Source organism: Equus przewalskii, chromosome 3 (assembly GCF_037783145.1).
Source record: "Equus przewalskii isolate Varuska chromosome 3, EquPr2, whole genome shotgun sequence".
Taxonomy (NCBI): Eukaryota; Metazoa; Chordata; class Mammalia; order Perissodactyla; family Equidae; genus Equus; species Equus przewalskii.
The window spans coordinates 71,747,544-71,765,764 of record NC_091833.1 but is presented as its reverse complement, the minus strand read 5'-3'; the positions used below and the strand labels follow the sequence as shown (position 1 = coordinate 71,765,764).

At 33.4% G+C, this 18,221-nt stretch overlaps 1 protein-coding gene across 50 annotated transcripts in view; it reads left to right on the top strand.

Moving 5' to 3' along the window:
* Positions 1-18,221, top strand: part of ADGRL3 (adhesion G protein-coupled receptor L3) — an 801,248-nt gene that overhangs the window by 681,534 nt on the left and 101,493 nt on the right. For all 50 annotated transcript variants that reach the window (XM_070612870.1, XM_070612873.1, XM_070612875.1 and 47 more), the window contains 3 exons: positions 316-536; positions 13,629-13,695; positions 15,469-15,560. In XM_070612870.1, coding sequence (XP_070468971.1) covers positions 316-536; positions 13,629-13,695; positions 15,469-15,560 — 380 coding nt within the window. The remainder of the gene's footprint in view (positions 1-315; positions 537-13,628; positions 13,696-15,468; positions 15,561-18,221) is intronic.

Sequence of the window (18,221 nt, the reverse complement as noted above, 5' to 3'; positions counted from 1 at the left end):
TCTATTTTAAAACCTTTAGACTAATCTTAGTAATAATTATCAATGGGCGCTTATTAGAACTTTTTCCTAAATGTTATGATCTCTTCTTATTATAATGCTATGCTGTCATCCATAAGCCATTATTAATAAAATGTTAAATATAGTTTTCAAGGTAGGTTATATTAAGTTTTGATATCTGAATTTTAAGAATCTCGTCTACATTGTTCTTTTGCAGACCTATTTTATTACTGCAGTCTTGATAAATAGTTTAATTTTGTGGCAGTTGATGATGTATCATTTGGTAATTATTTGGCTGAATTGTTGTTCCTTTTTTAGATTGCCTGTGCGGTTTTTGCTGCACTCTTACATTTCTTCTTCCTGGCTGCCTTCACCTGGATGTTCCTGGAGGGCGTGCAGCTCTATATCATGCTGGTGGAGGTTTTTGAGAGTGAACATTCCCGCAGGAAATATTTTTACCTGGTTGGCTATGGGATGCCTGCGCTCATTGTGGCTGTGTCAGCCGCAGTAGACTACAGGAGTTATGGAACAGATAAAGTGTGAGTTTATGTTTTCTTTCCTTTTTTTCTCTCTTTTTAAATCTGGTTGAAATAAAATCTTTGGATTTCCTTGGAAATTAAGATCTTTATATCACCTCACAGCAATAAATGATAGAACTGGAGAAGCAAATGTAATTCAACTCATGATTTTACTTTTGTTATGATGTAAAAAGAGAAAAAAATCCCTGAGATTCAGTATGATGCCATTTTAAAACAGCCTAATTTTTCCGCATCTGTGTCTTAACCTTGCGTAGTTATAAAGAGATGATCATTTTAATATTTTTCAGAGCCTTGAGACATTTGTTAAATGAAGAACTAGCTATATGGAAAACTGGGTATTCAGAGGCTGGTGTAATCTCTGACATTAATGGCTTCTCTTCTTCCTAACCTGTCGGTTCTAGTCACTGGAAACACATTTATAGCATTAATAGGAAGATAGACTATAAGAGCAGGGGCAGCTTGTGTTTTTCCTTTGTTTTTACCTATTGGGGTATAGTGATGAATTTTATTTTCAACATACCTTCAAATTGCTGAGACATACACATAGAGATGTCCAGCATACTGGAAAGGAATTCAGCGAAAAATATTTTTATAATCCACAGCAGTGTAACAGTTAGGATCCTAAGAATGAATGAAAGTTTCAATAGAAAAAGATTAGAAACAAGACCAAGATGGATCTCTGATGAATACCCACATTTAAGACACAGATTAAAGAGGAAAAATAAAAATAGAGAAAGAGAAGAGATGACTAAAGCCTTGAAAGTGAACCATGAGGAAAGTGAGAAGAAAGTTTCAAGAGGGTGATTCAAAACACCACCCATGGTGTTTTAAAATGTCAAAGGTAATTCAAGTACGATAAGCTCTGAGGAAAAATCATTTGCCCTTTGCAACAACTATTTTGATAAAGTGCTGGAAGCAGAAGCCAAATTGGAAGGTGTGAACAGATAAGTCAGTGGCGAGAAGGTAGAGTGTTCAAGTATTATCTACACCCTGAAAATGTCTGCTTGAGAAATAGTGAAAATATTAACTTGTAATCACAGTGATGAAGAAGAATTTTAAAAAGTGAAGTCCCTAGAATGTCGAGGGTGGGAAGAATCAAGATAATAGGAGATTAATAGAGAGAAAATATCTTATGCCTCATTTGTATTATATATATAGGTTGAATGAAAGGGAAAGGTTGTAGGGGGATAGAAAGGTATAAGATTAGGAAAACCTTTATTTAGAACTGAAAGTGGCCTTAGAATTCACTTAGTCCAAGGCATTAATTTTACAGATCAAAAAAATCAAGAACCATATAAATTAATTGCCTTGCCTGTGGTTATGGAGCCAGATAATGGCAGACGTGTGATAAAACAAGTCAGGTTTATTTCCACTAAACTAGGATGTTTTTAAAATAGTGAAATGACCTCTCCTGGGGTGAGTGTGAAGGAAAGTACAGATAAGATAAATTTCAAAGCGGAGGGACTTTTCCATCAAGTAGGAGATGCTGACTCTTGCTGAGTGAATAGGTGAGGTCACATTGAGAGGACAGGAGATTTGAAAAGCTCTGAAATGAGCACTATGGAAAAATGTGTTAAGGTGCCAATTAAACATTAATACAAAGATTTCCAAGCAGTAGTGAAGGCTCAGATGAGGTTAGATACATCAATTTGCACAGAAGGTAATAAGCCAAATTTCATGACTTTCCACCAGCAATCAGCAGCCTGAATATGCTGCCAATAAAGCAGCTCGCTTCCCAGAAGAGAGGATTCATAAGGTGGGAATGACAAGAAAAGGACTCCAGGAGTATTGGGAGCATAGTTAAAATAGAATATGTGTTTGTGCAGAGGCACCAACAATGTCAGTAAAAGAAGACCGTGTCATTTCTGTTGAATTTTTTTCTGGAGTACAGTCACAGGCTATATAAAGCCATTTGTCTAAATGTAACTAATAGGAATTATTTCTTAATATAACCTTTATGAATTGTGATCAAATCTGTGTTCATTTTGTGGATCCCAGTGACAACTGTGGAGCAGATTAGGATTAGATAAAAAATTATCTGGGTTTGCCTCTAAAGACATCTTAGGGGAGAGGGATTAGGTAGGTCATAGGATCTTTAAAACTAACTTTCATTGATATAATTCACATACCACAGAATTCAGTCTTTTAAAGTATACAGTTCAATCATTTTTAGTACATTCACAGTGGTATGCACCCATAACCACTATCTAATTTTAGCACATTTTCATCACCCTAAAAAGAAACCCATTAGTGGTCATTCCCCTTAGATCATAGGACTGTCATTTTCATTAATGCATTTCTCCTCAAAGAAATTAAATTGGATGTTACCATTATTTGTGACCTTATATGATTTCAAATATTGTTCTGAAGTAGCTCAGTTTTGCTCTCTTGCAGTTCTTCATTTGCATTTATTTTTGTTTTATGTTGATATTTTCCTCTTTAGATATTTGCAGATTTTCCTGTTACTGAAATGACTCAACTTATTTGCTTTGTGTTTTAGTCATTTATTTTGACACAAATGTCATTTTCTGGATAGTAGGAATCCATCTTTTCTTAGAATCAATAATATGTGGTCTCTTGTGACTTTGTTAAAGCTTTGGCCATCGTTGTTTGAATTTCCTGCACCATAACTGGAAGCTCTCCTTTACTGTCGTTAGTACTGTGTGGGAATAGAGGCTAATTTATTGCCCAGGCACTGATTTAAAACAAGCCTTAATGATAGTTCAGTTTCGCAATTATGATTTTTCCTAACAGAGAGAAACAAAACAGATATAGAGAAAGGGGAGGGTAGATGAAAGAGGGAGAGAAAAGGATAGGGAAAATTGCATTAAAATTCTGTCACAGGCAGGCAGAAAGCATTTAGAGTCGCGTTTGTACATTTTAAAATAAATTGTCCACAGACAGACTTTCAGAATACGTGAAAAAAATGTTTAACTTCTACCCTTTGGGAATTCATCCAACCCAATATCTATACAGTGCTATTTGGCCCTTTGAAGGAGCCCATGTTGAAAAAAAGAAATATTATTCAGTCATTTGTATTTACTTGAGAAGCTGAAATGAACGGGTCACGTTTCCATCAGGACTTTCATCAAGATATCTTCTAAGAAAAATATAAGCAACGAATTTTTATACAACTTGAAGGATTTCTGCATATAAATTATATATCTTGTAAGGATTTCTGCATATAGAATTATATATCTTGTTCCTTATTAGCAAATCTTTGATGTTCCAGTTTTTGTTACTGTGTTTGTTGCTTTTATTTTATTTCAAATGGCATTTCCCTCTCCGTGCTTATCATTTGATGCTTTGTTTTCATGTAAGTCTACTATCTCAAGTTTGGGGAGTCTTTTTCTTTTTTCTTTTCTTTTTTTCTTTTCTTTTTTGCCAGTATTACCTTCTAATGTGCTACATTGATTTTATTTTAATACTAATATATATAGTTCACAGTCTTAAATAAACTGGAATTAGCCAGAATTCAGAGACATTTTGTCAGCCATTTTTAATAAATTCTTATTAAGCTCAATACAAAAATTGAAAATTTTTGTGTCTGGCAAGTCTCTGTCACTTATTTTTGGAACTTTATTACTATTAAATTTTTACTCCTCAGTCTCAATCACTTAGAGTACATCTAGAATAAAACCATTGAATATATGTTACAATAATCCAAATAGTAGACATTTCTTCCTTTTCTCTCTTCTTAATATACTTAATTGTATTTTATTATACTGACGATGAGGTTTGATTTCTGAAACCTTTAATAATAATGGTGATAGTTTACATTTCCAAAAAATAGAGAATCATATTAATGGTAGGAGATAAAATTGTTTTTGTAGGTTAAATAAATGTTATTTTGGTACAGATAGATGTAACTATCATATTCCATCTGGCTGCTGGATTAGCGTGTGTTTTTCTATGAAATGTTATTAGGGCTGTTGAGTTGATTATTATGTACAAAACACATACTCACACACAAAGCATACATAATTTGATTTTGAGAAGTTTGCTTATTTTGCCATCAATTTGCAATGCTTGTAAGAGAATCTTATTATTTTCTGATGTTTATGAAATCTTTTTATCTGTACTGACATTATTCTCGAGAAAGTACTTAGAATTACGTTTAGTACTATAATTAGACATTTAAAAAATCCAATTAAAAGACCAATACAGTCATTTTTAAAAAAAAATAACTCTCAGCTAGTGGAACACAGGTCTAAATTGCAGTGTTAACAATGGGCATTTATTCCATTTTGTCTCTGTTTTCATATCTTCTCTTAGTTTCTCTTATCCTGCTATTCATATGGATATTTAGCACAGCCAGCCAGTGTGCTACTGTCAGAAGATAAAGGCTGGCATTGACTTAACGATAATTCAAACAGGACTGATTTGGAAATTCAGTGCTAAATACTTTGATTTTATGACCTGAAACTAATCAGTTCATTTAAACTTTAATTACCTCAATATTACCGAAAATGCAAACTGAACAGTTCATTTTTATTTAAAGAAAAAACTCAAATTTATAGTTTATAGCGCTTTCCTCACAATCTAAGTACACAATGACAGAAGCCATCGTTAGCATGATGGATAGATTGGAAAAGGATTGGAAGTACGTTCCAGGAGGATGGAGGGTACTGGGAGGAAGTACAGCCCAAGAATCACCTAAGAGTTCAAGATGGGCTTGAAAATTGGTAAGGGATTTCTGGAAGATGTAGCTTAGGTCATGAACATTTATAATAGATCAGAATATCCTTGAGTACTAGAATCGATAGCCAAGCTCTTAAAAATAATTGAAATAAAATTTTATGATCTGAAAATTATTATAAATCATCTATTAAGTCTTAGATTTGTCTCCGTAGCGCACTAGTTTAAGAACAGCTCTAAAAGAGGTCATTTTCCCTCTGCCAGTTAAAGCCCCCAAATTTCTTTATTTTCATTTCATTATCTAAGTAGCATAATCATTTGGGTAGAAAAGTGATTATTGACTTTTAAAAATACCAAATTACGGAATTATTCAAGAAAGATCCTAGCAAAGGAACATTGAACTGGACAGTATCTGCAAATTATATGCACAGGTTTATGTAGTACATTTCACAATTTCTTAGCTCTTCAACTCACTGATAGAAAATTCTATATTCATTTGGAGTGTTTCTCTAAGCATATTATCATATGATGTTGTAAAATGTTGTTTCTTGTAACATTTCATTGACATGAAGCATTTACCTTGTTGAACATATTATCTCCAGGTTTATTGGACTCTAACATGACCAGTGGGAAATAGTACAGATAATGAAGTGTTTCTCATTAATATATCAAGATAATCATTCAATATGTATGTGGGGAGTGCTGTGTATATTTACATGTTATTTTATTAAAGGCCAAGAGCATTTTTCACATGTATGTGTATATTTTACGTGTACTGGAGATTGAGGTCTTATTGTGTCATCATTTTATTACCCAGGAACCCTATGATTGCACAGAAAAATTATCACCATATGTAGGAATTTGGGGCTGAGAGTAATTTTTCTGTTAAGGAGTTAGCCATACCGAAAGTATATCAAAGAACATCAGGACTGCTCTCTTGTTATTATCAAATGTGATTAAATGTTGGCCTTAAAGTTGAATGTTAAACATGAGTTCTTATTGGAACCAAGGAAATATGATAACTTCCACATCTGGAGATCACTTTATATCATAACTTCACCCACTAGAAGGTTGCAATTAAAAAGACAGATATTAACACGTTGGTGAGGATGTGGAAAAATTAGAGTCTTCATATTTTGCTGGTGGCAGTATAAAATGGTGCAGCTAGCTACTTTGGAAAACAATTTGACAGATCTTCAAAATGTTAAATATAGTTATCATATGCTGGTATGATATAGTATCATACCATATCATATCATATCATATCATATCATGTCATAGCAGCCATTCCACTCCTAGGTATTTACCTAAGAAAAATGAAAACATAGATTTACTCAAAAACTTGTATATAGCAGCATTGTTATATTAGCCAAAAAGTGGAAACACCCAATATCCATCAACTGATGAAAAGATAAATAAAATACGGTACAGTCATGTGCCACATGACAACATTTCTGTCAATGATGGACCACGTATGTGACAGGGTCCTGTAATGTATAGCCTGGGCATGTAGCAGGCTGTACCATTGAGGTTTGTGTAAGTATTGTAGGGGAGGAAGAAATTTCCCTCTACCCTTCTAGGTTCTTCTGGCTGGTCTAAGAGTTAAATTGACATGAGACAAATTAACAGGAAAAAAACAAACAAAAGTTTAATAAGATGCATACATGGGAGAAACCCAGGAAAACTGAGTAACTCACTAAAATGGGCAAATCTCTCAGCTTAAATACCCATCCTCAGCTAAAGACAAAAGAAGATGTAGAGGTGGGGAGAGTCAGGGACTTCACAGGGAAGGAAGGTAATTCACAGGTAGGTGAAAAGGAGCAAACTTTTGGAAAACAAGTCTTTGGCCACACAGAAACAGAACAACGCAGAGGGGAGCCCAACAAACAGGCTTTTCTAGGTTACCCCCTGTCTACCACTTAGTTCATGTTATGCTAAGGTGATAGCTCGCTTCCTGAGACAGGTGTTTTATCTGAATTCTTTTAGACAGCTAAAGGGGAGGTAACTAGAAAAACTTTGAGTCCTTTGTTTCTTAAAAGTAATCAACCTAAGATAATCCTCATTTAAAGAGACACATTTTGAGGCGGCAAATTTTGTTCCTGACGTTCAGTACACACTGTGATGTTCACAGGACAAAATTCTCAGAACGAGTCCCTATCATTAAATGACACATTACTGTATATCTATATGATGGATTATTATGTGGAAGTGAAAATGAATGAAGCATTGATACATGCTACGAAGTGAATATACCTTAAAAACATTATGTTAAGTGAAAGAATCCAGTCACAAAAGACTGCACATTGTATGATGCCATTTATTTGAAATGTTCAGAATAGGCAAATCTTTAGAGACAAAAAGTATAGTGGTTGCTAGGACTGGGAAGAGAGTGGGGAAGCCCTTAGGAGTGAATATGGTAGAGACAATGGAGAGTGACTGTAGATGGGCACAGGTTTCATTGTAATGCCGTGAAAATATTCTAAAGTTAGATTATGGTAATGATTTTGAAACTTTTAAATATACTAAAAACTATTGACTTTGTACACTTTAAATGGATGATTTACAGTATATAAATTATATTGCAATAAATCTGTTTACTAACTAAAATTTTTGCTAACTTATCAAGAGATGACCTTATATTTAGAAAGATATAATATTTTTACTTGAGACATGCTTCAGCAATCTGGGCTTTAAGTACAGCATATAAATTTTTCATCTATTCCTTGAGAATTTATGACTGTCCACAAAGCTATAGCTTTTATTTATTTTATAACTTTTATCTTTATTCTCTTTGAGAAACACATTGTGGCCCCAGGGACTTTGGAGTTAAGTAGACTGGAATGAAATTCAGGTTGAACTAATTATTAGCCATGTGGCTGTGGGCAAGTCACTTATTTTCCCTGAGTTTCACTTTCTAATCTGTCATGTGGGGGTTATTATATAAGTACCTTGCAAGATTATTGCAAAGTTTGAAACTATGTGTTTGTGACTGTGTGTTTGAGTATATACATATGTATATGTGTGTGCATATATATGTATAAAAATTTAAGTATCTATGTATATAAAGTGGCATACATAAACATTTATTAAGTTAGAGCTATTATTAATACTGGTACTATTATTTGGCTGATACAAATGAAGGAATACAAACTTTATGATTAGCAACATTGTTTTAATTATAAAATGAATTGTATTAAAATCATCCATTTATAAGAGTAGTGATCACAGTTGTTAATGCTACTGCCTCCTGTTAATTTAAACAACATGGGACCATTGGAATTATTCCAACATTTAATATTAATAAATTATAACAGCGCCATTCTTACCACTGTGGTCCACCATAAAAATGTAGGATGGGGCTGGCCCTGTAGCATGGTGGTTAAGTTTGGCATGCTCCACTTTGGCAGCTGGGGTTCGTGGGTTCAGATCCCAGGCGCAGACCTACACCACTAGTCAGTCATGCTGTGGTGGTGACCAACATACAAAATATAGGAAGATTGGCACAGATGTTAGCTCAGGGCTACTCTTCCTCAAGCAAAAAAAGAGGAAGATTGGCAACAGATGTTAGCTTAGGGTGAATCTTCCTCAGCAAAAAGAAAAAAAAAGTAGAATGTATTTTACTGAAGAAATAGTGAAACCCTTATTTAAAAAAAATAACATTGAGAACATGAAGACAACATAACCTGTATTTGATGTATTAGAGCCAGTGTGGAATTCTAATGTTCAAAACTGAAGCTAAATCACAAATGCTAGTCTTGACTACTACTGATCGCACTCCATTCCTGTATTACTCTGTCAACCTTTTTTCCAGTTCATGCACTTGGTCACAAAATGTTTCAAGATTAGATGCATGAGTGTCCTGTGATCAAAATGGCATTAAAGAAATTTTTAGATATATTACCTAGTGAGCTTATTATACTTCACGTTTGTATCTGTCTCTTTTCCTCTTCTCTTCCTTCTTTCTTGCCCCAATTCTCGTTATTCCTTCTTTTCTCTGTCAAGCTTGCCAGATATATGTAGTACAAATATAGAGATATATGTAGTACAAATATGGTGCAGGGAAAAGAAGAGTACATAGTTTACAAACTCTTGTAAACAACCTGATAGAATGAAGCCTTATAAATTTCATGTTCTAATAATAACCAAGGATTTTGTCTATCATTTAGGGTCCTGAAAAAATTAAGCAAATACCCTTGCTAATTTATAGTACTTCGAAAAACTTGTTAATAGTCAGATGTCTACTTTGATAAGAGTATATTAAACAGGCAACAAAACAGAATGTATCCTAAAGTATTTTAAGGTCAATATATTAAACATGCTAACTTTGAATAAAAACTACACTCTGATAGTGTTACTGGTTCTAAAAGCATTTTAAAACATGTTTCATGTGATATTTATATATGTTGCACAACTGGCCTTACCATTTTTCTAAATACAGAATCATGTGCTTTTAAAATGACTAATGATAATAAAATGATGAGTAGTTTAATATTAGAAGAGAGTAAACTTTAGAAGTATGATTTTCTATGGTCCTGTTTTGAGAAATTAATTTAGTTCGTTATTTTATTTTTCTCTTTTCTGATTAAACATGATGGTGGTACTTGTTGGATTGGTAATTGACATTTTTATGGAAGACTGATCCAGATATCCACATCTTTATTATTTAATTTGTAATGATGTTTCCTATATTTTGGAAGAGAATAATTCTGAAAAAGAGTAATAATTTATTCTTATCATTAGCACAAGAGTATTCTTTAGAGTATTCAACCAATAAACTTGTATTAATGCAGTAAGTCTTCATCACATATATAACAATACCTGCTGCTGTTATAATTTGTAAAAAATGCTACAAAAAGAATTTTAATGACATTTTTATATTAGATAAGTGAAAAAGTCAAGGTTTTGTTATATGACAAGTGCTCCTCTGAATTCCAGAATATATCCGGTATCATAAGATTTTTCAGTATTGCTTCAAATAAACGTGTAGTATGGTCAGAATACACTTGCTTTTTCAACTGCAGGTCATCTCTTGTTACAGTACTACTATAAACATAACTTACAGTTTTATGCGTGTGACAGAATTTCTTTTTAAAAAAGAAATTGGCATAACTTAGAAATTAAACAAGAATGGCCTATTAAAATTAGTGATTTCACAAATTAAATGTTGCTTGGTAGATAAAAGCAATTTTCAGATAAATCTTATTCTTCAGTAGCAGGTCTATCTGGCCATTTGCAGACTGGACTTTATTTTTCTTAGCGCAGTAAGTTGTTCCTGCAGTATTTGTTTTACTAATCTAGCCCGGTCTCGCCTTAACCAGTGGTTTTGCATTGTATCCAAGCGGCATTGAATCACCTAGGCTTATAGAATGCTATAAAGTGCAACATATGTGCCTAGGCATGCAATACACACCCCACGTAACATAATATACATGTAATATACACTCCTTCACCTTAATGCCAGAGTGAATTGTTTCAGCATTGACACATGGAATTCAGGGCGGGAATCATGCAAACTTTTAAGGTAGTTAATGGGAAAGATGGGAAATATAGAAAAATGGGAAATACAGAAAGCCTTGAGAAATTCAGCATGTGGCCAAAAACAACAGCAGGTGTGGCCATATGGCAATCAAATTAGAAAAAGGATTCTTGCCACACTGCCTTCCAGAAGATAGTCAAGCCCAGGAGGCCCTCATGGAGGGATGATTTACTCAGTACATTTTAAGTGTTTCATATTGCCTCTTTCACTGTTCAATTCTGAAGGGAATTTAAATTTATTGTACCAAAGAGATATTGAAGAATTTTCTTAAGGAATAAAAATAATAACTTTCAAAGTAATTTCATGTCCACATTTAGAGATCACTATGCCAAAAGCACATTTATTTGCAAATAAAGCATTTGCTAAGCTGAGACTGTTTTCAAAAAGGTAAAGCATTGTAAGGCTAACATTTAATGACGTTATTTTATTTTAACAAAACATTTGGTGATATAATTTAAAATTTTAAAATTCCATACTTAGTCCAAGATACGCTGTAACAATATAACTAAAATTATTTCTTTAAGAAGTCGTTAGCCTGTAGAATAACATCTTTTAGAAGTTCTTGAAGCACATTTTCCCTTAAAAAGAATTTGCTAAAAATGTGTTTTAGTTCTCAGATTAGCTCTCGAGAACTTGTTTGACCTACAAAATGACAGGGACTGTACTATTAACAGTTGATTTTAAATGTGTTATTAGTATTGTATCATGTTGTTATAATTTCAGCAACTTTCTTGTCCTCCGTGGGGTTGGGAGGAAGGGGGCTGAGTGGGTTCTAATCTGGGGAAATGTCCATGCTTTGTCCTTTACCGTTTTTGTCTTGAGGGAAAATATAGTTTTTGTTGAGAAGCCAGAGAGACCTGTGAACATTTCCCCTGCTCTGGTACCCCCCCACCCCCTGCCCAAACACATTCCTTTATTAGGGTGGTAACAAACTAGCAGAATGAAGACAATGTTCATAGTTCAACCTCGAGTTCTTTGGTTTGTTTCTGTTTATTGGCAACATCACACTCTTATTTTTCATGACCAAATTTTTTTGAACAACGGCACAATAGAAAGATAACTAATTATTCAAACTAATGGCTAATAGTTTAACGATTAATTGCTTCCCTAACACCCTTGTTTCAAATGGGATTATATGTTTATTTTGAATAATGAGAAATTATCTGTATGAAAATACGAACTTGTAGTCAGTTTCTTACTGGAGTACAAGTATTATATTTCTATTTAAGTTAGTTTATATGTATTTAACACATTAGAAGGAGGCCAGATTTTGTTGTTTTGAAATTGATTTTTTTCAGAGAATTGGGTTTCTTTGCTTCTTGGTTTTTGTTCTTTTGGCTTAAAAATCTAGCCTTTAATCTTTTTAAAAAAAATTTCAAGTTACAAGAAAGTGAAAAAATAAATAAAATAAACATCACTGCCTCCATGACACAGATGTTAAAACTGTTAGTATTTTGGCACATTGCTTTCAGTAATTATTAAAATAAGATGTATGGCTAAAGCCCCTTTGGTCCACTTCTAGTCCTCTCTGCATTCATGTAAAAGGCAACCACTAACATGAGGTTGGTGATTTTTGTTCCCCTTTCCATTTAAAAAAAATTACATGTATATATGTATCTATCATAAATATAGTATATTATTTTAAGTAATTGAAATATATATATACCAATATATTAATCACACACTTAAAAATATATATTATATAATAATACTATATGTTCATATAAATATATATCAATCACATACTAAAAATAATACTGTATATTATATATATATATGTTAAAAGGTATGTGGTATATATTCTTCACTTTGCTCTTTCACTTAACTTTGTTTTTGTGATCTATCTTATTGACATCTGTAGACTACTTCCTTGCTTTTAACTGTTTTATAACATTTCATCATATGAAAAGAAAACATTTTATTTATCCCTTCCTCTTTTGATGGACATTTATAAATTCTTTCCTTAGCAGCTTTTCTGGTATTCCATTATTGCTGAGGTTTAAGTAACATTTTCATAATGACAGAAACATTTAGCTACTTAGGATTTGCAGGTTTAGACTACTTAGCAAACCACTCTCGAATATTTTCCACTGGAGATGTTTTCTTTTTTAATTATGCCTCAAATATAGCAAAATGGCAAATAATTCAAGATATGATTTTTAACATCAAATGTAATTTGTTCAAAATTTACATTAATCTTTCTCATAACTAGTCACTTCCATTTTGTCTTCCTGTCATCCTGAAGAATGAAAATGTAATTTCCCAGGGGCTTTAAAAATTGGGGGAGTATTAAATGTAGCTGAAATTAAGTGATTAATAATTTACTTTTGGGTCATGAATCAACTTCATGGGATGCTAAGGATCATTTGCAAGCCCAGAAGCACTAGCAGTAACAATGCACTTTTTAAGACTCAGGAACTCTCAAAGGTTGGCTGCCCAACCTAATTAAACTTCAATCTTCTGATACCAAATTTATTTCTTCTTTGTACTGAATTTCCTCAGATCTTCTTGACAGGAAAATGTCACTTTCCCTGACAGCTGATAGACAGGTTATGTAGCACCATAATTGGAGAGAAAAGGATAGCTTAAAGCTACTCGATTTAATGGCTATGCGTATGGCTTTTTCGTTCTTTCCTTTACTTTTTTTTAAGGTTTCTGTGACAGACTCAAAGGGCCTTCGCAAATAGGCCCAGTGCCATTTTTTTCCTGCTTCCTCCGGGGGTAATTATCTTACTCCATCAATAGTGCTGTCAGAAATTGGGCACATAATTCAGCATTTAAATGAACAAGCAATGTAATATTTCCTGTCTCCCAGTGGAATGCACTGCAGCTCACATTCTTCTCTGTCACTCACTCACTCTTGATGTATGTCCCATACCAGTCCTTGAAGGCCTTCTCTCCCTTGTGTTTCATTGCAGATGTTGGCTCCGACTTGACACCTACTTCATTTGGAGTTTTATAGGACCAGCGACCTTGATAATTATGGTAAGAACTCCTAATTAACTATGTGTTTCCCAGGTCAAGAAATAAAACTTTCACTATCCCTGTACTGGCTATCTTTAGTTTACATAGATTAATTTGAGGAATGCATGTACTTATTTGACCCTACATAACTCAGGCAATTAGACACTCATTATAGTCTACTTTTATATTGTAAAATACTTAATCAAAACCGTTGGGAAAAGAAAACATGCATTTGCAAGAGTTTATGCAGTGCTATAGCTCCTCAGGAGCCTAATCCAACATAATCCATTTGGTTTTATAGGTTTTTGGACAATGGTGACTTCAAGTTTGACAACAATACATTTCCTTTCTTTTTCATTTGGATAATTTGAATTATGAATGGAAACAGAAATTGGGATGCTTTTCCTGCAAAGTACCTTCCTGTTCCTTCCAGTTTTGTTTTATATTGTGTATATTGAAAAATTTTAAATTTAGAAGGAGGTCGCTTTAGACAGGCACAAACAAACATTCTGTAGTCATTCTTTTTTATTTGTAGATGCATAAAATCTTGATTTCAAATCTGATTTATTTATCCTAATTTAGATATAATTGTTGGTATCATTAACATACCTATCATTTTAAAATACAAAGTTGCTATCCATTTTTTGAATAAAATAGCCACTTGATTTTGAATAAAATGTAGGTCTACCGTTCATTCTCTGAAATCCTGTGGGCCAGGTATATTTTGAAGTTCAGAAATTTTCCAGACTTTAGAAAGGTAACATGTGCATGTACTGCATATTATGTAGTGTCCCTCGTGGGGAATAAGCAGTTGCCCAAAATCAAACATATCAACCGAGACTCACAGTAGGGACTAGGCAGGACTCTGAAACCAAACACAGTAATAATTCAGCAGGAAAAAATAGGAAAAGTAAGAGCAAATAGAATAAAGATATGAGGAGCCTTATGTCCATGACAATCAGGTTTCCCCACCAAATGGTTCAGTTCTGGTTAGGCTTTTTGGCTACTCAATGAATGTTTTAAAACTTTCACTTTCAGAGTTTTTGGATTTGATAAAGGATTGTAGACCTGTATCCTTGAGAGAACTTCAGTGGGCCTTAGAATTGGACGTTCCTGGTCCCCACCAGTCCCAAGTTCTGAAATATATAAACAAATCAGGTGATAAATGGCAATTCAATATGTGATTTCACTTCAGTTTACATACATGTAATATACAAGATTTACACTGGAGTGTTTTTTTGTTTTGTTTTAAGTCATATGCTCTCTCTGTAATATAACAATCTCATTGGTGGTTACCTCTCCTTAAATCCTAGTTTATTTTAACATCAAAATTTAACCAGCATTTTATAATCCTTTTGATGTAGCTATTCAAAAATATATTGATTTTAATATTTTTGTTTTTGTATTGTAGCATTTGAAAATATATCCCTTAATGATAAATTAGGGCCATGTGCAGAGGGTGGAAATAATTACACACCTAGAATAATTATTGTGGGTTTTTTTAAAGGTATGCTTGGCTTTGAGTTGTTCTGCAATTTCCACAGTATCTTTCCCACTGCTGCTGATTTTGTATTTGGGTGTATTTGCCCTCACAGTGCTTTATAACTCATTGGTATCCCAATTCCCCAAACTGACTTCTTGCCTTTACTAAAATACTAGGCAATCATCTATGAATCAATCCCTTTAAAAGTATAGTGAGAGCTAATTTCCCAAAACAACTCATTTGTTATGGAGAATAGACTTACTTTTTTTCTACTGCAGCTATGCTATATAATAATACCTTTTATATTCCAGCTTAATGTCATCTTCCTTGGGATTGCTTTATATAAAATGTTTCATCATACTGCCATTCTGAAACCTGAATCGGGCTGTCTTGATAATATCAAGTAAGTGATTTTTCTTTTTGTTTTCTTTAGGCTGCCTTACTTTTGTACTTTAAACTATCCTTACTTTTAATTGTATTGAAATCTTATGACAAAATGTTAAAGATCAGTGTGTTGTCTTTGCTGAATAACATCATTTATTGACTGTTGAGGTGACTTGATCAGCTTGAAAATAAGTATAATGAAGCTCTGTCTTCAAAGAAACTTTTTCCCCCAAACTCTGATTTAGAACATACTAAGGTTTGAATATACATTTATTTCTTTTCTCCTGAAAGCAATTACAAAGCTTCTGGATCTGGATGAACTCTTATTTCTTAGAGTAATAACCACATCAGTTCCAAACATTCCATGTTCCCTGTAGGGGAGGAAGATAATTCTTCTACCCTCTAGGTCCTTTCAGCTGATCTAAGAATTAAATTGACATTGGACAGGATAACAGGAGAAAATCAAACAAAGTTTAATAACATGTATACATAGGAGAAACCCAGAAAAACTGAGTAACTTACCAGAATGGCTGAAGCCACCACCTTAAATACCATCTTCAGCCAAAGACACAAGAGGATGTTGCGGGTAGAGTTTTGGGACTTCAAAGGGGAGGAAGGCAATTTAATGGAGATGGAAATGCAAATGTTTGATAAACATGTCTTTGCTGGGCCATCTATAGACAGTGTGACTGAACTTTGATAAAAGTGGGTTTGCTGGTGGCTTTCTGTCTATCACATCTATTTTACACTATACTATAGTTATCTTATGGTATTAGCTTCTTCCTGGAACAGGCCTTCTATCTTAAATTGTTTTAGGCAGTCAGGGGGAAGGTCAAAGTTTCTTGCAGAATCTTTGTTCTTAAAAATAATCAAGCCAAAGAGACATGTTTTGGGGTGGCCAATTCTGATCCCCACACCCTGTTCAGAGGAATGTGAAGAGAGCCAGATAGTGGCAACTGCAAGTACCAAAAGGGGGGTTTTATACCACAAGAAAGGAATCCTGAAATTATTAATCTGGGTGTTTATAACAGAATTGTTATACAGCTGCCCTCCTCCTCTCCTGAGAGAAGAAGAGAGACTTCAACTCCCTAATGTAAAATCCTTTGGAATATAAATATATGGCTTTAGGCTTTACCCCCCTTTGAAATGTTGCCGTGGGCGGTAAATCCCTCCAGAAGTCTCTCACTATCTATTCAGTTATCTTTTAACTTCCCAGATTTGTCTTTTAACCCAAATTCTACTTTTCTATGCTCAGAGAAACTTAGCCATTCAGAGAGATGAAAATATTCACATTTGCTTTCCACACCAATAGTGCTTCCTTTATATACACAGAAAAGAAACTGATTTACATTTTCTGAAAAAGAAATAGAGTTCCTCAGTATAACCAAAGAATCTATCTTGTTCCCTTAGAGGCTGTGACATTTGAGAAAGATAGTAATGTGGAGATATACTTTGGTCCTTAATATATGTTATGTATTTAATTGTATTTGTATATAATTTGCCTATGTTATGCGTTAACTTGGTTAAATATTTGCGTTTAAATAAATGTACTTTCAGAAGTTTCATGAGGTCACCTTGACTTTCATGTGCTGCTGACATTCTCCTTGAACTACCTCAGATGTCAGCTCTGTCACCCATTTTCCATCTTTCTACATTTACTGCCTGACATAGTTCCTTGCCCATAGTAGGCCCTCAATGAATGTTTACAGGATAAATTAATACATTAAAGACTTTAGTGACAAAAGTGTAGTAACATTAAATGGTTAATTTTATTGAAGGAATCATCTGTCTTAGTTAATTTAAAAGGATAGCTATGGAATTAGAAAAAATAATAATCTAATGGAGCAAACTAGGAATTACCTACTGAAAGTAATAGTCTTTTGTAGTTCCTAATATTACTTAGTTGAGATAATACTCAGTATATTGTGGAGTCATGTACAATTAGACTTCTCTTCCAAAATGTAGTGTTAGTTCCTTGAACTGTTTGTTCCTGATGAAATTGTATTTGGATAAATTAAAAAGGCACATAAAATATATTTTCTTCATCATATTGTACTTTTACTCACTTTAGTATAAATTACAACATCTTTGTATCTACCATTCTATAGTATAAAACAAAATGCAAGTAATACTTTATTTATTTTTTATGTTTTTAAAGTACTATCAGAAAGAAGTGAATAACACTTTGATATTTATGTAGTAGCTTTTACCAGGTTAAAAATCAGGAAAAAGGTCTTGTACTTAGTACTACTATCACATATTTTGAAAGATCAATTTGTTCTCTCATTATTCATATGTTAAGTAATATGGGAGGAATCTTTATGATATTAAGGTTTAGAAAAACAAGCACACAAAAGCCAATAATTACATTTAGTGACATTGATGACATAAAGCTTTAAATTACAAAGCAAAGTAAAGCCTTAAATGAGAATATCTTGATTTGAATTCTCTCTAAACTGCTTTAAACTTTATAGCCTTTGGAAAGTTTACGTAACCTTACTGAGCCTTCCTGTCCTCTTTAAAATGGGTGTAAAAATGAAACAGGCGCAACCATCAAATGAGCAGAGGAAGATAAACAGCCTTTGATGATGCTTTTTAAAAAGGTCTGTAAGGCAAGGAGAGAAATTGGCTAGTTGTTAGAAAGGGTATAAAGTGTGGTTTTAAGATGGAAGAACATGGA